This window comes from Taudactylus pleione, unplaced genomic scaffold, assembly GCF_031769625.1.
Source record: "Taudactylus pleione unplaced genomic scaffold, aTauple2 ptg000454l, whole genome shotgun sequence".
NCBI classification, from domain to species: domain Eukaryota; kingdom Metazoa; phylum Chordata; class Amphibia; order Anura; family Myobatrachidae; genus Taudactylus; species Taudactylus pleione.
Window position 1 is genome coordinate 13,608,415 of NW_028284856.1, and position 22,525 is coordinate 13,630,939.

General features: G+C 45.9%; 1 protein-coding gene across 1 annotated transcript in view; it reads left to right on the plus strand.

Moving 5' to 3' along the window:
* Positions 1-1,347: 1,347 nt before the first annotated feature.
* PPP2CB (protein phosphatase 2 catalytic subunit beta) overlaps positions 1,348-22,525 on the plus strand; it is a 40,106-nt gene continuing 18,928 nt past the window's right edge. Inside the window, exon 1 of the mRNA XM_088448396.1 lies at positions 1,348-1,760. Coding sequence (XP_088304522.1) covers positions 1,659-1,760 — 102 coding nt within the window. The 5' untranslated portion in view covers positions 1,348-1,658. The remainder of the gene's footprint in view (positions 1,761-22,525) is intronic.

A 22,525-nucleotide genomic window follows, 5' to 3' on the forward strand; every position in this document is an offset into this window, starting at 1 on the left:
ATGCCCACAGCACATCAGCTTAGTGCTGATGCGCTGTGTCTCACTCCCGGCAAGCTCCACTGAGCATACGCAGGAACTCGCAAGCATCGCGAGATTCCACGTACAGCCCAGAGCCGGCTGTTGCGGCAGCCAGAACAATGGTGTCCCTGCTGTGGTGGTAGGACGCCAGCTGCAGCTGTCGGAACAGTCAAACTGACCGTTGATACATTGGGATGTAGTCAGGATACCGGTGGCCGCTATCCCGGCCGCCGAAATCTCGACAGGAAGGTCCCGACATGGGACTAAAGATAGGCGTCGACATTCTGATGCCTATCAGCCCCACGACGAAATCCCGACACCTGGCATACCGAACGAAGGTAAGCCGGTATGATTCAGGTTCTATCCGCGCAGGGGGGGGGGGGGGTTAGCTTTAGGAACCCCCAGAAAGGGTTAGGCCAGGGGAAGGGCGGTGTTTAGGCACCCCCACGGAGAGGATAGGCACCAGCCCGGGAGGTTTAAGGTGCGGGAAGGGGGGTTAGGTTTAGGCACCAACGAGGGGAGGTTAGGCACTAAGGGGGGAGGTTAGGCATCACTAAGGGAGGGTTAGGGTAGGGAGAGGGTTAGGGCACTTACCAGACGTCGGGATTTCAAATTGTCGGTCTTTAATCCGGCGGCTATTCAGCCGTAGGCATTACATACCGATTTTGATTCATTGCCCAGCTTATCTGTGTTGCTATCTTATAGATTGCAGTGCCGATTATGACAGGGTTGCCCAACCCCCTAATAATACATGGGGGAGAAGCGATATCAGCACACATTTGGCAGTTCATACATCTCCTCCCCCCCCCCTGTGCGTATTCCTTAATTAATAACACTGACACTTTGGGGCCCATTCATCAAAACATAATTATGCCTTGTGATAATTATGGTTTGAACTTGCTGCGCGTTCAAACAGGGATTCATTCATCATGCCTCCTACCCTAAACTATCACTTCCGAAAAACTGCTGTTTCTACGAGCAAAGTCAATGATTTCGGAAGTGACACTGACTTTTTTCTCCTGCAGTTGCTCCTCCAGTTTTCCCTGCCTCACAGACTGTGCTCAAGCTGCGCATGCGCACGTAAGATAAGATATTACAGAAAGCATCGCGATACAACACGGCAGCCACATGTTTCCTGTCGTATTTGTATCGCTGTTTAATAAAGCACACTGGGAAAAAAAAAAAAAAAAAAAGTACCTCGTTATTCTTTAGCTATACGCATGCGCCGAGCACTCCCTGGCAGCGCGCTGCGTACATCCGCCCCCTCTATACACCATAATGACGGTTGCGAGCGCGCTCCCGAATCATCTGCGTCTCCCCCTGATGTTTTCCAATCCTGTGAGCGCGCACGCCTTCTCCTGGTTCCGTTCGGCGTCTTCGTGCGCGGCCGCGTCTGCTGCCCCCCCCTTCACTCTTCGGTGCGCGCTCCCTGTTCTGGGGGTGACGGCGAGATTGAATGAGGAGGAGGAAAGAAGCAGCGAAACAGCGGCGCGGCGGCCTCCTCCCCTGAGAGACACATACACCGGGCGGACAGGCGTGTACAGTGTGACAGGCGCAGAGCCCGGCGCAAGGGGGAGGCGGGGGGCGACTCTGCCGTATCGTCTGCGGTGTCCCGGGGGGCGTTCGGGGAGGTGCTGGACATGGAGGACAAGACGTTCACGAAGGAGCTGGACCAGTGGATCGAGCAGCTGAATGACTGTAAACAGCTCAATGAGAACCAAGTGCGCACCCTGTGCGAGAAGGTGAGCCGCCCGCCGGCCGGGATTGTGTGTGTGTGTGTGTGTGTGTGTGTGTGTGTGTGTATATATATATGTATGTATGTATGCATGCATGCGTGTCTGTATGTACACTCACCCTACGTCCCCCCACTGCAGGGGCCTGGGCAGATGCTGCAAGGGGAATACATTTTCTCACATGCCACTCACTGGCTGCAGCCTGATGGGTGGGAGATCTCCATATTACGCTTATTATTCTGCACTCTCAGCTGCAGATGGGGAGATGTGGATCATTTTCAGCATTTAATTAACTGATGTTTTGTTGGATATTTTTTCTGATTACGTGTAGCCCTGTATGGTTTGATGTGTTTGATTAAAAATGTATGTTTTAAGTCTTATTGCCCACATTCATAGGAACCAATGTAATGCAGCACAGTTTCTTACTAGTACTGTACTACAATGAATCAATGCATTTGATTTTTTTTTTGCACCTATTTATTATGTATATCCTGTTCACGGATATAATACAATAACATTAACATTCTATTCCAGCAAACTATTTTCTGTTTCATGTAGGTAGTGTATTTATTTTATGGCTGCTGCCGTCTCTGTTATAGATTATTGAGCATCTCTGTATTCACCAGCAAATATGAAATAAGTTCACCATATTATTTATTTAACATTAAAACACCTAGGGGTTCATATGACCCAAACCATGGGCTACCATGTGGGGAAGAAGAATGGGGTTACCATACCCAATCAGTATGCAACAAAAGACTGTTGACTACTTAAATAATTTTAATGTTCTGTTCAATTCCAAGTTTTCTATCTCATTGATAAGAAATATAATTTGGGACCCAATTCAAGGACATGTTTCGGTTCTCTGTCAAAAGTTGAGTACCTCTGGCGGAATCAATATGATTTACCGCCGGACGCATGTTGGCCTCCCGGCGTAGGTCTAATGACAGGTGTAGTGATTTCGACGCCTGTCATTAGTGCCTTCCCGGGATTAGACAGTCGGGAAGCCGGCGGTCGGGATTACATCTGTTGGCTACCCGACTGCTTTCCCCTCTGGCATATCACAGTTGGGGGACCCCAAAAATCTTCCATATTGGACTGTAATTTAAAGATTGAATAGGGGTTACTATCTGCAGAACTTTGCCTTGCTCTGTCCTTTCCTTAGTCTTCTGTTCTTGTTAAGCGTGTCATAGATCCATTAAAAAAGTACCGGTCTGACAGTAGCCTTGAATGGTGCATATTAATACATATATTACACAAAGCACAATGTTCTCAGTGTATAACCCTGCAAAAGTTTTTTAAATATTTATTATCAGTTATTTATATAGAGCGCAGATATTCCACAACCCTTTACAGAGAATATTTGACCATTTACATCAGTCCATGTTCCAGTGGTGCTTACAATCTATAGTCCCTTCCACATATACAGAAGGGTTACATATCTGTCAGGAGACAATTAACCTACCAGTATATATTTTTGGAGTGTGGGAGGAAACCATAGCACCCGGGGAAAACCCACGCAAGCACAGGGAGTGTATACACTCTACACAGTTAAGTTGGGTACAAACTAGACGACCTGTGTACCCGGCCACACAATCTGGCAAACAACTGCCCAATATGTTGTTCCACCACTGCATCCAAATGCATGGGGTCGTCAGTCAGATCTTCAGATTTGGCAGCATGTATGGTATAGATCTGAAGATGTGACAGACGACACAATGAGTGCGCGCATAGGGCCTGATTCAGACCCGCTCGCAAGCGCTATGCGCTCGCGAGCGGGTCGATGTTTGGCCACTGCGCACGCCGGAGCCAGCTCCGACGTGCGCATGCGCGAGACCTGGCTAGCGACGGGCGCTCCGTAGCTCTAGGTCTCGCACCAAAAGGGGATGGCTGTCGATATTGATCGACAGCTCGCACCGTTTTGGAGGCGTGGTGTGGGGGTGGCTTCACAAACTGAGGCGTTCCCATGCGAACGCCTGCCGTTTGTGGGCGGCCCCACTGATGTCAGTGGGAGAGCTTCCGGCTCTATTAGAGCCAGAAGCTCTCTGGGGCTTGCAGCCATGAGAACCTACCACAAGGGTCTCGTCGCAAGCCCGTTGGTCGCGATGGTCTTGACCATCGCAACCATCATCCTGGCCGCTCGCAATAGCTGTGGGTGGTCACCCACAGCTATGCGAGCGGCCAGGAGGCCGCTCCAAAAAAAAGAAAAACCGCCCTGATTCAGAGCGAGCGCTCTTTCAGAGCGTCCGGCTCTGAATCAGGGCCATAGTGCATACACACGGGACTATTTTAACTATTTGTTCCGATTCGTTGAAAATCAGCAAATTGTTTCAATAAATCGTCTAGTGTGTACTCAGCTTAAGGGCTATGGTGAGAATCAAACCCACAACCTCAATGCCGTGATTTAGCAATGATAACCATTACACCATATGTGCTGCCCATTAATGATTTTAGAATCGTTTTATAACAATCCGCAGATTAGAATGTGCTTCCACAGAGGAGCGTTCCACCTGTAGAGCAGTGTACGACAGGATGCCCACATTCATCATTTACAGCTCATGGCCCTAGGAGGACCACTTAATTTACTGGACTGTAATAAGTGTCAGCCACGTTTATGGTAGCATTGCTTTCTTCCCACTATTGAACTTCAACAGCTAGTAGAGAGATCCACACATCTGTAAGTTTCCTGCTACAATCCAAAATATAACTGCCTGGATGATGACAAAAATGGATCCTAGTATGTTTCCTTACTGCCAAACGAAAATGCACGACTTTGAATGCGATAACCAGTCTTCCAAAATAGTTGCAATGGGGCATTGCACCCAATTGTCCCCTTAAGCTGGGTATGCATTACATGATGTGTGTACCCGGCTGGCGCACAATATGATGAAATACATATTGTGCAGTCGTTTGACAATGCACGATCTGGTGAACGACTGCACAATATGTCGTTCACCAGCCGCATCCACAAGCATGGGGGCGTTCATCAAATTGACAGATTGAGCGATTAACGACCCCGTTGGAGCACGCATGGTCACTCATAGTGGATACACACTTGCTGAAGTGGACGATTTGTTAGCACGATCCGCCGGGTCAGGCAACTTATCGGCTAATGTGTTTAAGCTCCAATGGGGCAGGAAGTGATGTGTATGGTTCAATATTTTATGTAAAAGAACTGTGTAGTATGGTGACACTATAGAGATAAATGTTCAGATAGGTATGGCAATTTATTACAACAATCTTACTTCGGAGACAGCCTATTGCCTACAGTTTATTTACTTCTAAATATTTTCAATGTCTTAGGTATGTAATGTGTTTTTAGTTACTTAGTGCTTCATTACCAATTAAAATATTTATGGTGCCCTAGTACGAGCCTTGGGGGGCTAGTGCATGCAGACACTTGCTCTTGAGTCTCCTGGTTCTGCAAACTGCACTGTCAACAGTACTTTGTTAACCAACATTAACTGGCTGGAGAGGGGATGAGCAGAAGGACCAAATCAAAGACATATCATTTTTATAACTGCTTGGTTTTATGTGACAACATTGGGACGTGCATGTCGGACATAATGTGAATAGCACATGCTCATGATGTAACTTGAAGTATGGTCTCACCACTCCCACCTCCCAGTAAGGTGCACAAGACCACCTGTGAGTTTCACACTTACTTTTAAAATAGAGGCAATGCAGGAAACGGTTATATTACTCTCTTTACACCGTACACATAAGGTGTACTGAGAAAACCACTATAGCTTGTCTGTTCATCTAGCTGATTTGAAGATGCTGATAAATGGGATACCGGTCTTGCTCATCAGCTGAAAGGTTACAGTTGAATTTGCAGGCTGGCTGTCTGGGTCTTCATTCAATGTTGTCTCTCCAAACTATAAGGCACATACAACGAAAACCCAGGTTTTTGGCCGTGAATGTGCATCGACCCGGGTTATTCGCTATGTGTGAACAGAAACGATCCAGGTCGAAGTCCCGGGTCCACAACTCTTTGTACCAGGGTTTTCCTGGGTGCGGCCCCTGTCGCCTCTAGTGTGAATGCATTCAACCCGGGTTTTTAGACTCTGGTTTTAAGAAAACTTTCTCATGGCTGTTCGGTGCGCCTGCTGATGACATCAGATGCTGGTGCCTGGACCACATGACTGGGGAGCATACTGAGATAGTGTGTCATCCGCACCCCAAGCGACAGCAGCAGCAGTGGGCCAGCATACTTTGGCTGTTAGCTGTTGGTCATAATAATGTGACTAGACAGTGTGTGTATATATGTGTGTGCATATATAGATTGAATATATATATATATATATATATATATATATATTCAATCAATTATCTTGCTGAACAACAAAATATGTGGGTCCCAGGGACCTGACACTTTTAAAAAATGAGGTCCTGTCTGACCATATCTGGGTACGATCATAATTTATGCTTTAGAGCTCCCCATATACCCTTCAGACCTCCCCACATGCCACCACACAATGCCCATCTGATACCCCAAATAGCATCAGTTTTGTAACTAGAGGTCAGACTGCAGTCCGCATTGATGAGTAGCCAGTGACAGGATGATTCAGGGAGGGAAACTAGGGACAGGAGAAGGGGCTGGGTGCCAGCGGGTAGTGGAGGGGGTAGGGAGCCACATACAGGGGGAGATGGCAGGGAGCTGTGGACAAGAGAAATAAGGGAGAGCAGAAGGGGCTGGGTGACACTGGGTATTGGGGGTGGAGGGAAGGCGGGGAATTAGAGGCAGAAAGCTTGGAACTGCTGGGGCCAGGTGCGCTGCGGTACTCTCACCCTCATTCGCAGCAGGCACCTGGCTGGCTATTCAAAAACAGGCTGACACTCTAGCCTATGGCCGCGCAGTCTTCAGGCAGGGGAGTTGAGAGACTGGAGATGGGTCCTCGCATCTCCACTGTGCTTCTGGTCAGACAGAGAGGAGGCGGGGCCGCACGTCTGCACTGTTCTACTGGTAATAGACAACCACCGTGCTCATGCATAAAACAGCGGCCGGCCCAAGGTGTTAAAATGGGACAGGCCAGTGGTGCATCGGTCACTCTGTCCCCCAGCCCAATTTGTCTGCCCCTTCTGCTCCTGACTGTGCAGTGTGGGATCTGAGTTCACTGTGAATGGACTCTCAGGTCACGTGGGAGAGTGATGATCGACCAATATGTAAATGCCTGTTGTGGAGTTTCTATGCACACAGGATTGTAGCACACTGCCTGAGCTTGGTCCATGTCAGCAGGTACCAGGCAGGAATGTAATGCTGCCGGTCTTCCGCTTCGGTGGATACAGGGAAAGTGAAAAGAGGTCTGCAGTCACATCTGAAAGATCAGAATGGTTCGTTCTGGCTCAGCGCGTTTCTGTACTGGCTGGTACTTTCGTCAGGAGCACCTATTACCTTCAGCTGTGAATGCACCATCAGAATTGGCTAGTTAGTGCTAATGTACCTCCAATTCTTATTTGAGAGATTGTAGGTCCTGCGCAAGTGGTGTAAATGGTACTGCTTGCCACAGGTATGCTGCTGCACTGGAGGATGCCTGACCTCATCCAGTGGATAAATACAGAGAAAACGTGGGGACCAGATGCTGCACACAACCTTATTCTTCTAACTTAAATCTACTTCATAAGTGGCTTCACTCGTCTATTTATAATTATAATTCATAAATATGTGTGTAAACAATGTATGATCTAAAGTTGTTAAACCCAAATGATGAAAAGTTAACGTGTAAATAAATAAATAAATGATGCTTTTACTGATAAAAAGTTGTCACAATATTAATCACTACAAATGCAATACAGTATATGTTTGCCTATATACTACTTGTTGCAGATGTAAATAAATAAATAAACCAATGCTGCAATATAATATTAAACAATAAACAAATAGTATGTCGGTTGCGAAAGAAAAAGAAAACAATATAGCAAATGTGCCAATCCAGTTGTAGATGGGCACTGGTGATGGTCTCAACCTTTGATGCCGCAAACTGAATAGTCAAAATATGATAGTTAATTGTTAATTGGTGTTGTTCAGGGAGAAATAGCGGCGTCCCGCTAACTCCACAGGGGTACCTTGGTGGTATGCTGTGAGTCCTGTGGACGTCCGTACGTTGCCCGGTTTAGTCCTCCTTGCAGTATGGGGATGACTAGCTGTGGCGAGCGTCCTGAGTGCCGAGAACACGGACACTGTTCCTGTTGCCAGGGGCAGGTCCGTGCGCGTGCACCAGGCCGCACCGGACAGGGGAGAGTGGTGCCTACGGTCGTAGCTTGCGCAAGCCGGGGGCAGCGGGACTGGCAGCTTGGCATCCGGGTGAGTATCCTCTGGTGTAGAGTCGTCCTCTGCCTCCGGCTTATCCGTGTTCTCGGCACTCAGGACGCCTGCGACGCAGAGTGACCCCCGGCACTCTCCACAGCTAGCCATCCCCATACTGCAAGGAGGACTAACCCGGGCAACGTACGGACGTCCACAGGACTCACAGCATACCACCAAGGTACCCCTTTGGAGTTAGGGGGACGCCGCTATTTCTCCCTGAATAACACCAACTAACAATTAACTTTATCATATTTTGACTATTCAGTTAGCGGCATCAAAGGTTGAGACCAGCACCAGTGCCCATCTACAACTGGATTGGCACATTTGCTATATTCTTTTCTTTTTCTTTCTTTATTATTATTTTGCTTCCGACATACTATTTGTTGTTTAATATTATATTGCAACATTTATTTATTTATTTACATCTGCAACCAGTAGTATATAGGCAAACATATACTGTATTGCATTTGTAGTGATTAATATTGTGACAACTTTTTATCAGTAAAAGCATCATTTATTTATTTACACGTTACCTTTTCATTATTTGGGTTTAACAACTTTAGATCATACATTGTTTACACACACATATATTTATATTTCTGAATTATAATTATAAATAGACGAGTGAAGCCACTTATGAGGTAGATTTAAGTTAGAAGAATAAGGTTGTGCGCAGCATCTGGTCCCCACGTTTTCTCCAATTCTTATGGCTTTGACAGGTGTATATGTATACCCGTGCAGGTCTGCATTTGTTCTTAATTCTGCAAACGTCCCATTACTATACTCAGCTTGCGTTACAATGCCCCTTCGTTCCTCTGCCTCTACATGAGCTGGGTCTCTGGATCCGCCTCCAAATAGCAGGTATGGTGATGGCAAATTATATTTTCTCCAGCTAGTGAAGGGGAAGATAAGGTAGGTTCCTATTGGCTGCAGCACACAGCATCTCGGCCGACTCGAGCCAGGGATAGGCCTCATCTGAGCACGTTCCCGTGAACCCACCCATTCTGCAAAAGTGAGTCTCCGGTCCTCAATGCCAGGTAAAATATGCGCTATAGCGCTTATTTGCGATCACTGATATATATTTTCTATTATATTTTTTTCTATTGTACAATTTTTTTTTTTTTTTTTTTTTTATAGCACATGTATTACTTTTATATGTAGTGGTGCCTTAACATTTTATCTAATGGCAAATTTTGCTTTGCAAATGTTAGGAGTAGAAGTAATGCAAATGGACTCCCATGGGGTACCTTGGTGGAAAATGATTGAGAACCACTGCTATAGATCAATTATGGCCAGGCCAACATGATGGCCCAGCTAATTATCTTCTAGCAGAAGATAAGACTGGACATGATGTGACGAGAGCAGGTTACCATGTATGTTGAAAATACAGGTATATAATTCCGCTAGATAGTTGCTCTCGCTAGTAGTTGTTGTGTAATGGTAGGAAATGTACAATATGGGGGAAATTCAATTACAGGTGATAAGTTATCACTGGTGGAGAAGGGAGGTATCCTCGGGTTTTGTCATCTGAGGCTATTCAATTAGCCTCCCTTTTTCACCCGATAGCTTTTTTTTTAACGTCTATTAACTTAACATGTTAACTGGTATTAACCCGGGTTATCTGTCGTTAACACCCAGAATCCGAGAAAAATGTGCGGATTCAGGCGTCAAGTGACTGTAACAGCACACTTATTGGGAATTTCTTTTCATGTCTCAGTAGAATTAGCACCTAATTTAATTCCCCCCTTTAGTGTATTAAATGTCATAGTTGCAGGTACCTAATCCATATGGGAAACTTTATCTAAACCTGCCCCACTGAAACAACACTACTGTAGGGACCAGACAAGGTGTATCAGCTTCCATAATTTTATAGTGTTCTTGAGAATGCTACCTTGAAACTGATTGGTTATCGTGAGCAACTTCTTCACTTGTCCACTTCTCCACTCTCTTCACTGCTTGATACACCTATCCCCAAGTTGGTGTCTGTCAGAGGAGTGAATGGTGCCATTTAGTTAGTGGGTTGTTAGAATGCCAAAATAACTTAACATGTTGACATGCACCATGTCGACATGTTCACAATGTTGACATCTGATATGTCGCCATGTGAAATGTTGCTATTCTCAGAATGCTGGTGGTTAGGCTGCATGGAGGTGTGTCTGTTAGGATTAAGGTTAGGGATCGGGGTAAAATACTCACCAGAACGCCACTCTCGGACGTCTGCGCAAGAAGTGCTGGTCACATGGCTGCTGGGTCCCGGTAGGTGACACTGTAGACGTTGCTCCTGCCAGGACCGGGTAAGTGGCCGCTGGGTCACAAGGGATGTTAGATTGACATTCTAGCTTGTCGACATGTCATCCATGTAGACTTAATGTCAACATGGTCACTATTGACATGCTAAACATGTTGGCTTGTTTTTAACCATTTCAACATTCTCATGTTGACCAAATATACCAAACCCCTTCAACGGGGTGTGGTATCTTGCTTAGTAGGCTCTTTGTGTGATGTACCCTCTGGCTTTTGTTAGCACTATTATGTGATCATGTATGTTTTCATATATCTAAAAATGAAGTACAATTGTACTTTTCCATTTGTTTGCTAGGAGATGTCAGACCCGTACTTGTTCCCTCAGCATAAACCTGCATTTGGGCTGCCCAGCTAGCTCTGAGTGTCAAAAGAGCTATATGTAAACCCAGTATCATCTGGCTTCTGCATTCTGAAGAAACACCTCTTTAAAAATGTTAGGAGTAATTTTACTCAACCAAAAATTTCAGTGCTACCACAGGGTGGACGTAATCTCTGCATCAGCTGGAGCCACTATAAAACCCAAGTTACTTTTGCAATAACCAGTTTGCATTGCTTTGGGTTTACTAACTATATAATTTAACATTATTGGGTATGTTATGTGCGAGAAAAGATGCATTTTTGTGCAGTATGCCTAACTAGATGCATCTCAAGATTAATCTAGCTCTTTAAAGAATAGCCTATACTTGAGTTTGATGCTAGGAAAAAAAGCAGGAAAAGTGTCTTCCGTGTTGGTAAATTTACACTACCCAAATTGTACACAATAATAGTACAGGTTGAGTCTCCCATATCCAAAATGCTTGGGACCAGGGGTATTTTGGATATCGGAATATTCCGTATTTTGGAATATTTGTATACCGTAATGAGATTTTGGGATTGAGACCAAATCTAAACACAGAATGCATTTGTGTCACATACACCTTATACACACAGCTTGAAGGTAATTTTATACAATATTTTTCATAATTTTCTGCCTTAAAACAAAGTTTGTGCACATTGAACCATCAGAAAGCAAAGGTGTCACTATCTCAGTCATGCTCAAAATATTCCGTATTTTAGAATATTTGGATATGGGAGACTCAACCTGTACTTTAATCAAGTTTCCTTGAAATGAGACAATCTTTCTGTATCTAAACATTCTTGTTATTAAATACTGAAGTCATATTTACCATGTAAAATACAATTAAATTTAACACATTCAAAATTATTTACCAATTAAGTTCAATGAAACACAAACATTCATTGTCTTCCTCTTTAAAAAATTAATTGGGAATCTTCTTTCCTGTTATGAAACAAATGCAATTATCAACTTTATAATGTGAACAGACAGCTGCAGCCATAGTAATAAGTTATAAAGTATCAATCAGAAGTGGCTGCTGAAATCCATCTTCTGTGTATATTTTCCACCAGGGATAAACGTGTGCAGTATATACGCTTCCTGATATGCACATATGTGTCTGTGTTGTGGTCTACATGAGCCTGAACATGTTTACTGTACTTTGCCTATTCTTGCACACTTCTGACTCTAAAGTATTTTACACAAAAAAAAGTTGCGTATATACAACTCTACCTATACTGCTAAACCCTGTCTTAAGGCCCCCATACACGGCACGATATAGGCACTAAATCGTGTCGTGTGTGGGCACGATATCGTACCTGATATCGTGTTGCGGGGTCGTGCATCGCATCCCCAGGTCTGCCTGCAAAACCATCTGACCTGGGATGCGATGTTCGATCCCATCCAGATAAAGGAGGGGGAGTCGGCATATCGAGGCCGGCGGTTACAGCACCGATCCGTCAGCCGTCGGATCAGCAGTCGCCCTACACGGTGTATCGCACCTTGTATGGCCACCTTTTAGACACTTTTCAGTAATTTCTTTGGAGTCTCACATTTTTAGCTAGGATCATGCAGGATGACTGCAAACTTTTGCCAAAGTCAATATAAAGTATAAATAATATAGCAATAAATAATAAACCTGGCGCCTAAATACCTATTACACAATAACAAGTGAATCGTAGTGAGTATGTGCAGATAGATGTAGTGTACCTGTTAGGCTGTTTTAGTGGACCGCCGCACCCTGCCCGGTTTTAAAGTGGCAAATTGCTCCGTGCCCTTTAACGGCAGTCCGCTAAATCAGCCTGTCCTATGCCATCCCCACCCATAGGCCGCAGTGTCCCGCGGGTGGGAAAAATTGCGTATTCTGATCGCTGCCGGCTGATTGGATGCCATGCACATTGCTCACGGCATTTATTCACAGTGATGAGAGAGCTTTGGCGAAGACCAGCACCTCTGTAAGTGCTGGGCATGCCCCCGAGAGTGACAAATTGGAGATGTCACAAGGACACTCCCCCTTTTCGAGTGTGCGCGCGCCATCGACACGTGCATACAAGCCCTATCCGCAGTTTAGCGCCCTGCCCTGCCCCCAGTCTGGCGTGAACACTAATATGGGATATGCTATTCATACTGGTATAGTACTTACTCCACATCAGTGCCTGTTTTTTAGGGGAAATGTTTGCATTTGCTTTTACTTAATTCCGATTATTCATATTGTATGGTCTCGGCCTGATTCTGAGATATGGTGTTGTCTCCAAATGAAACATTTCCTTTTCAGCAAGAAAATGTATGGGTCATGTGGCAGACCCCTAACCCCTTTTTGAGACTCTGGAGACAATTGTTGACATCGGCAGCTGTCCCCCCTTCACGCCCAACTGTGCTATTAAATTGTTGCTCCTGTTGGGTGCGAGCAGCTGCCGGCACCGGCATTTCAGCTTGCACCCACTGGGGGTGGCGAGCTGAAATGCGCAAAGTGATAAGTTTGGGCACCTAAATGGCACTTTTCACGATCGCGGCCAAGTCATTGGTCGAGCTTAGATGTTTAACACTGCTAAACCCGACCTCTTTGTGCACGATCGGCGCAATAATCTGAATCAATTGAATATCGCCCTGCGATCTCCCATCACTTTAGACGGTAGATTGGGCGCGATAAAAAGATTAAATACCGCTCCCTGTGTTTAGCCTCTTCCTGCCCGGCCCATCTACTTTCTGTGTGTTCCAATCTTTTGATTGAGGATACTTTCTAGGCACTGCCTAAATTTACTGTAGAATGGGAGCTAGATTTTCACTTCAGGCTGAATCTGAAGGACTGGCATAACATTTTCCAAACCACATTTTCCTTTTCAGTGAGTTACTCCATTGTTGTGACCAGTATAATGTACTATTTAGATGGTATCGATGCCCTAGAATTTATACTGTATTACCTGGAGTGTCTAGCATATAAGTATATAAAGGTGAGTTTGGCTGGCCTTATGCCCTTCCGGGACTGGTTTTGAATAATGACTTTATGGGGGGAATTAAATTGTTTTTTGTGCACCTATCAGTAATGGACACATGATGGAGCAATTAAATTGTTCTGATTTATTACCCATTTAAAATCCTGTTTAGAGCGCACAAAAGCCTCACTTTTTGATGATCTCTGCTCACCCCCTCAGGGGCTTTATTGCTTTGTTGTGTATTGGGTGATTTTTTTATCTATTTTTTTGTTTGAAAATTGTTAAATATTATTATAATTGATGTTCCAGCCTGTTTTTTTTTTTTTTTTTTTTTACACATACATGTATGTTGTGGGGCAATTACATATATTTTGAAATACATTCTGCCAAAATCATCGGAGAACACATAGGGCTCGATTCAATTCAACGAGAATTGAATAGCGCTGGGAGGGCGCTCCCGGTGCTATTTAATTAAGCGCGCTGTTAACCACCAACTAAGTATTTCTTCTCGCAACTCTCACGGGGTGCGAACGGAAATCCGACAAAACTACTGGCGCGATGCTGTTTTCTGCCCTTAGCTCCTTGGAAACGGCATCGTGCCGGGCAGTGTAGTCGGAGAATGCAGGTTCTCGCGACTAAACACCATGTTTAAGGTGTGAGGGCCAAGTGAGCCAGCATTCTCTGACAAAGCAGCGCGCTGAATTGAATGGCTCTGGGAGCTCCCAGCGATTTTCAATTAACGTTGAATTGAATCAAAACCCATAGTAGTGTTTGGAGGTGTGTAAAGATGATTTATTTTTTTTTCCATCTGTTGATTGAAAAGTACTATTGATCACTTTTGTATTTCTGAGACCTTTTTAATTATTTGGGGGGAATTTAATTAGAAGCAAGGGGATGTAGCTCCTGGAATGAGTACCTGGAACCAGGGACGGACTGGGACTGCTGCGCAAGAGTGCCCTGGCCTCGCTGCAAAAGGGGCATGGTTATGTCTCACAGGAGCATGCCGCTAGTCGCAGGGGCCTGGCCTCGCGGCACTCCCCCGTCTTTCAGTAACCTGGCCGAGCAGAGCCCCAGGAGGCGGAGCTGCTTGGCCAGGGTTTTTAGCACCGGACCGGCCCAGTCGGCCATTGGCCTTACTGGCATTTGCCAGAAGTACCAGATGGGCAGTCCGGCTGTGACTGGAGCTATTATTCAATTGTAAACCCACTTAAGTCAGGAGATGCAGTTTACTGCAACTAATGCCCACTGCTGTTAACGCACGTGGTGACGCCGGAGCTAGCCCTGAGTCACTAGTTATTGCAGATTTCTGCTCGAACCTCAGGTGGGTGCTCGCAGAAATTCACTAGTCATGAGATTACAGAGCAGTCAATTGAATAGCTACATCCCTTGCTTATAATTGAATTCCCCTCTTTGATTGGTTTATCACCTGTATGAGTAAAAAGTTGAAGACCCTATTGGTCAACACAAGTACGACGTGAGGCAACCAGATGCACTGGAAAGGGAAAATACAAAATTAAAGGCACAAATCAAATGACTGCAGTACAGGGCGTCTGCTCAATATAATAATGCTGGTAATTAGGGTTGTATAATGTTGTTTTTGTCATTCTTAGAAATTATGCTATTTTAGTATGCAATTAATTTTTTTGGTGCACAAATCCTTTTTATTTTAGCACCGCGTTCATGTCTCGTGATGTGTTTAAAAAATTGTATTACACAAGGACCCTGTTTATACGCTTCTGAGAACAAACCAGAAAATGTTGCAATATTGAATTCAGAGAAAATGTTGCAATATTAAATTCAGTATGTATATTCAATGTGTTATCTTTTTGTGTACTCCACTAATATGTGATTTATCTTGCTTGAAATATTCTTTACCTACAATATACTGCGTTGTTGCAGGAGTATTTATAGATTTAGGCAGTTCTGTGAGCTCCATGACAACCGGGTTGCCAGATGCATGTGCTTGCAGTAAAGAGAAACGTAAAACAACAATCCAGAATCTGTACAACTGAACATTTTAATGCTTAATTCTCAGGATAAGCTTTTTTATTGTGTTTTTTTGTCAGATTTAAAAGCTGTAACCTATACGTCTGTTTTCAAATACATAACTTTTGTCAGTTTGTGCCACTGCTTGCATTGGCATGGGCTTGAAATGATTAGATGGCGTATACATCATTTTTCTTCTTCGGGGTCCATGGGGTCCACAGCCATTATGTTGGGGTATGAATCCTGGTCACCAAACAGTTAACGCAAACGAGTTCTCTGCTCCCAGGATGCATCGGGGTTCCTCCTCATATACCCCACCCCCTGCCTCAGGTAGCCAGTTCTTCCTGTTTGGTGTGTTTCACCACATAGCCAGTGGGACTGCTGGAGCAGTCCTGCAGACGAGTAACAAAAAAAAAAAACCAGCCGGGGCTTGTGGTGGCGGTCAGGTCAGGTTACCGTGCAGGTCCAAGCAGCATAGGGGAGGTACGCTTCCCCGGCGGCCCCTCCCCCAATCCACACACTAGTTCAGTCCTCTGGCGCAGTGATTGTGGATTGCTCCTCCCAGCCTCCATATAGGGCAGCCAGAGTGTATGTCAGTTGCTCTCTGAACGCTGCTCCTACAGGACGCTGGGCAGTCTCCCTGTATACCTTGCCTACTGCTGGTTTAGGTGTTTACAGGGCTCTATCCTACCTAAGCTTAGGCTGATTGTGGTAGTGAGAGCTTATATACATATGGCTCACGGAGTATTTATGCATGACATGTGATTGTTGTTTATGGATACTGTTTCTTCTGTAAAAGAACTGTAATTCCTGTATACTGTCACTGTCTCTCCCCTTCCCTTGCTACAGGTGTGTGGGTTGACAGTAGAAAGCAGCACATATACACTCAGAACCAGTGGCATAGTGATATGTCTAAGGAGTCTGAGGGTCAGGTGGCGGGAGCCCCGTTGCTGATATCCTGTATTGCCTGCAAGGCAGGATTGTCCCCACAGGACTTTCTACAAAATGGGCTTTGTGGGAACTGTTTCAGACAGCCATCACACCAATTAAGTTTGCCTGTTTCAGGCCCTGAGCCCCCTTGGGCGTCATTTTCTCAGGTTATGGCTCAGGTGGCGGAACGGCTGGCTGCCCTGGTACCACTGGTTTGGGGTTTGCCTCAGCAGATGCATCCTATGCCCATGATGTGGCCGCCTTGGATGGACCCTGGTGCTGGTAAGGTTATGGCATCATCCTCGGGGGTTTTTCAGCCTCAGGCTGTCAAGCCAAAGCAGCCTAAATCTAGGCGCCATGTATCGCCTCATATGGGTGAGTACTCCAGTGCCTCCTCCTCCGAGGAACAGGCACAGGACTCTTCACAGGAGTCTAGCTCCGAGGAGGTTGATGATCATTTCCCAGTAGCCAATGTCCCCTTTCTGATAAGGGCGGTAAAATCGGTGTTAAATATCGAGGAAGGGGATCTTCCGCCTAGGAAAGCCCCCCTGTTTAAGTGCCAGAAAGTGGTTAAGGCAGAATTCCCAAAGTCTGAACATTTATCAGAACTTATGGAGGAAGCCTGGGTCCGTCCGGATAAGATAAGCCATTCTTCTAAAAGAATGGCGCTTCTATATCCTTTTCCAGCAGAGGACTGTGCTAAGTGGGAGAATCCACCATCAGTTGATGCACATGTGGCACAGCTGATTAAACGTACAACTCTGCTAATCCCAGCAGTTTCGCTGAAGGAAACCACGGATAGGAGACTGGAGACTTGTCTCAAATAATTTTTTTCGCTGGCAGGAACGGCCACCCACCCAGCTATAGCCACTGCGTGGGTAGCAAGAGCTATTGAGGAGTGGGCCAAAACTCTAACGGAGTCTTTACCACATGCCTCTATGGAGCAACTGGATATGATCTCCTTTATTAGAGAAGGGGCCTCTTATTTGGGAGATGCTGCCTTGGATGCAGGGATCCTTTCCTCTAAGGTTTCAGCAGTGGTGGCACGTAGGATCCTCTGGTTGAAGGATTGGAAGGCAGATGCCGCGTCTAAAAAGGCCCTAGAATTCCTTCCATTCACAGGAGGTGTTCTCTTTGGTCCAGAATTGGACAAAATTGTAGCCTCCATGGCAGCTCAAAGACGGCAGGTTTGCCATCAGCAACCTCATCTAAATTGAGGAGGGCGACCTTTCGGGGGTTTCGGCCTTGCCCTGCGTCCTTTCGGGGGTTTCGACCGCAGGGCAAGGCCAAAGGTCAGCCCTCAGCGAGGTTTCCACCAAAAAAGGCAGGACCCAGGAAGCCCTGGCAGAACAAACGTCTAGGGTCCAGGATAAACCAGTAGCCTGATGGGACGGGCCTCCCCCTGGGGGATCCCAGGGTGGGCGGCCGACTACTTCGGTTCTCAGAGCCCTGGCACCTCACGACGGAGGATGCCTGGGTTCGAGGAGTTGTTTCCCGAGGGTACGCCCTGACATTTTGGAGGACTCCTCCGCAAAGGTTCTTTTGTGTAAACCCGCAGGTGGGTTCAGAAAAAGCTTTGGCCCTTCAGAAGGCTATTCTTGCCTTGCTAGCATGAGAAGTAGTGATTCCTTTGCCAGAGAATCAGTTCAGAGAGGGGTTTTACTCCAATCTGTTCTTGGTTCAGAAACCGAATGGGTCATACCGGCCTATTCTGAATCTGAGAGTGCTCAACAAATTTGTTCGAGCCCCCGGGTTCAGGCTGGAAACAATGTGATCGATTGTGTTGGCAATGGAACAGGGGGACTATATGGTATCCCTAGATATACAGGATGCCTACCTTCACATCCCAATCACACAGGCTCATCAAAAATTTCTTCGTTTTGCGGTAGGGGAGGAACATTTTCAGTTCCAGGCCCTGCCGTTTGGCCTGTCCACAGCCCCTCAGGTATTCACCAAGGTGATGGCGGTGATGGTGGCATGCCTCAGACGTCAAGGCGTCAGGATTTTGCCTTACTTAGATGACCTCCTGTTGCTGGGGCAGTCCCCACAGCAGGTACACGATATCCATTCTAGTAGCCATGCAGGTCCTGGGGTCGATGGTGGCCACCTTCAGGATGGTGGAATACACTCAATTCCACTCCAGACCACTGCAGCAATTAGTTCTGTCTCGCTGGAACAAGGATCATCGCACGATCAGGTCTCAGCTGCTGCGTCTCTCTCCAGAGGTACGGTTGTCCCTGACCTGGTGGTTGCAGACAAAGCATCTCAGGCAGGGTCGCCCTTTTGGGTGCCGGATTGGACATGAGTCAAAACCGACGCCAGTCTTCAAGGTTGGGGGGCGATGATGGGGTCACACACTTTCCAGGGAAAGTGGTCAGTGGCGGAAAGCCGGCTACCGATAAACATCCTGGAACTAAGAGCTATATTCAAAGCTTTAGTGCAGGCTCAGGAAATCTTAAAGGGCAGGTCGGTGCAGATACAGTCGGACAATTGCACCGCGGTCGCCTACCTAAAATCATCAAGGGGGCACAAGGAGTCGGGCTACCTTTGGCAGAGGTATCAAAGATCCTGGTATGGGCAGAGACTCATCTGGCCACAATATCTGCCGTGTTCATTCCAGGAATCCTGAATTGGGAGGCCGATTTTCTCAGTCGGCAAGAGATAAATGCACGAGAATGGGCCCTACATCCACAGATTTTTCGGAACCTTGTGGACAGGTGGGGTCTACCAGAAATAGACCTGATGGCGTCAAGAAGGAACAACAAGGTTCCCAGGTACGGATCCTGGAAAAGAGATCTGAGAGCCGAGTTTGTAGTCGCACTGACAGTAAAGTGGCGTTACAAGCTGGTATATCTGTTTCCCCCGTTTGCTCTTCTGCCCAGAGTTGTCAGAAAGCTCAAACAAGAGGGCAGCAACGTCATATTAATAGCTTCGGTATGGCCGAGACGGCACTGGTTCACAGATCTACAGTCTCTCTCCATAGACACTCCATGGCCTCTGCCATTGAGACCGGATCTGTTGCTACAGGGTCCCTGCTGGTACCCGGATCTTCATCGGCTATTGTTGACTGTATGGCTCTTTGGCTCTTGAGGCCTCCATCTTGAGGAAGAAAGGGTTTTCCGAGTCTGTTATACAGACGATGTTGAAGGCAATGAAACCATCCTTAGCCCATATATACTATAGGGTTTGGCATACTTTCTTTCAGTGGTGTGAACTGAAAGGGTATGATCCACAGAAGTTCCTGATATCCAGAGTGCTTGATTTTCTTCAAAGCGGTCTGGGAAAAGGGCTCCGTCTGGCCTCTTTAAGGGTCAGCTCTTTCAGTCTGGTTCCAACATAAAATTGCTCGGAGACTGGATATAAAGACCTTTTTTCAGGGGGTGTTGAGGATTCAGCCTCCCTTCGTTTCCCCGGTTGTTCCGTGGGACTTGACTCTAGTTCTGAAGGTTTTACAGGCTCCTCCGTTCGAGTCTTTAAATTCAATAGACATCAAGTGGCTAACAGCAAAGACGGTATTCCTCCTTGCTATGGCATCTGATCTGCACGTAGAGTGTCGGATTTAGCTGCGCTTTTCTTCCGAGAGCCGTTCTTGGTATTTCATCAAGATAGAGCAGTGCTACGTACTAGGGAGGGTTACTTTCCGAAAGTGGTGTCTAAATTTCATATTAATGAAGAAATAGTAGTTCTAGCATTTCAGGGCACAAGTCTCTCACAAGGTGAGGCTTCCCTGGGTGTGGTCCGTGCGTTGAGAATTTTTGTGCTTTATGGTTGTCATAAGCGTGGCTGGCCAGCCAGTAAACAGACACTGGCCAGGTGGATTTGCATGGCAACTTCATTGGCTTATACACAGGCTGGTATGCAGGTGCCGGATTCATTGACGTCACATTCTACTAGGGCGGTAGGTCCGTCATGGGCGGCCTGTCAGGGTGCTTCTGCTGAGCAATTATGCAAAAGCAGCCACGTGGTCTTCCATCCATACCTTTGTCAAATTTTATTCCTTTGATACCTTTTCCTCTCAGGATGCCTCCTTCGGGCGTAGGATTCTCCTCTCTTCCGAGAGCCAGGAGCGTCCCCGCCCGTAGGGTTAGTGCTTTGGGATATCCCCAACGTAATGGCTGTGGACCCCGAAGAAGAAAATAAGAGTTATGGTATGACATACCTTTGTTAACTCTATTTCTTCGAGGTCCATGGAGTCCACAGGACACCCACCCAGACGCACCTGTAGTTCTGGGGGAGGTTTTCCGTAGTTCTTCTCTTGAGAGTCTGGACTCGTGAGTATGGGTCTTTTCTTTCTTACCCTTTGTTTGTGTCTGCCTGCTTGAGCTTGGTAACAAACTGGCTACCTGAGGCAGGGGGTGGGGTATATGAGGAGGAAGCCCGGTGCATCCTCGGAGCAGAGAACTCGTTTGCGTTAACTGTTTGGTGACCGGGATTCATACCCCAATGTAATGGCTGTGGACCCCATGGACCTTGAAGAAAAAGAGTTAACAAAGGTATGTCATACCATAACTCTTATTTTTTTTTAAATGACATGGGCAAATATTCCTGGGGGGTATTCAATTAGGCACGCCGGAGCTATTCAATTTAGCAGGGATGAACCTCTCAGCTCCATGGTAAAGTCCGTGGAAAAAACACCAAATAGGGCTCGTGCGCGGTGGGAAGCCCAATGATTCTGCAGTTTACGCGCATGAGTCCCGACTTTTCAGCGCGGAGAAAAGGCTAATTGAATAGCCTTTCTCCGTGCCGGGATAATTGAATACCCCCGTAATGTTTAGAATCTGGAAATTTCTTAACACAATGTGATTGTTTAGTGGTTGTAATTATATTTTCAAATTTATTTATAGTAGCATCATATTTCATTGCACTTTTCATTTGGGGGAAAAAATAATTAAAACAAGACTATGTATGTTATCTGTGTAATAACAGATAAAGAGGTAGGGTTGGGTCATTACTCTTTATAGGGTGCTACAAGGGGTCAACAGTGCTGTACACACAAAAGTACCTTATGAACTTAACTGGATAAAGGCAATCTATACATGAAGGCAATAACTACCCATCTATGTAAATACATTCACTAGAATTAGAAAACCAATGCTGTCTGAGCCCGTATTCCAGTTGATGGGGGCTGCAGACAACAAGAACAACTGATTGCAAAAAGAATACCAAGATAGAGATGTTGGTGTAGGTAAGGAAAGAAAGCGTACATGAGGTAAGAGAGCCCTGCTCATAAAAACTCTATTGGGGGAAGGGCAGTCAAAAATGGATGACAGAGGGGTAAACCTTTTTTTTTTTTTTTTTTTTAACTCAGGACATTTATTTTGGCAAGCACATTATGTTCAGTGTGTGGTTTATTCTATAGATATTTATGAAACACCAGTGGCTGTAATTGGAAAAGCATATGTCATGTCTTCCCTAATGCCAACATGTCTACATTCTGTCTAACTTGTGAGTTATCGATAGAGGAAGGAAGGACCTTGTAGAGGTCTTTCATAGGTGATATTTGTATTACCAGTGTTCTCCCCAGAAATTTTTTCCAGCCGGGTGTCATCAAGTAGTAGCCAGGTGGAGGCCTTAGCAATAATAAAATCTTTTACATCCTGACCTTATAATGATTTAAACTTGAAATAACAATTTATTTATTAATTCTGTTCTTCTTAGAGGCCCAGATACTGGCCCCACTTGCAGGCTACACAGAATATATATTTTTATACAGCTGTACAGATACTGGCCCCATTTGCAGACTCTCTTTAATCAGTTCAGGTGACTGTTCCCGTCTGAACTTTTATACAGGAGGAGGGATCTTTTCTCTCCAGCCTGACACTGCCCCTGCACTGTGATGGGCACCTCCCCTGCCCCAATGCGCAGTGTCCCGTCACCTGGAACTTTCACTAACATATCCTTATTGCTGCGGACACGGAGCCTCCAATGTGAAGAAGGTGACGTTGGCGCAGCTCGGCGTCGCATCCGTGCCCGTGGCAAC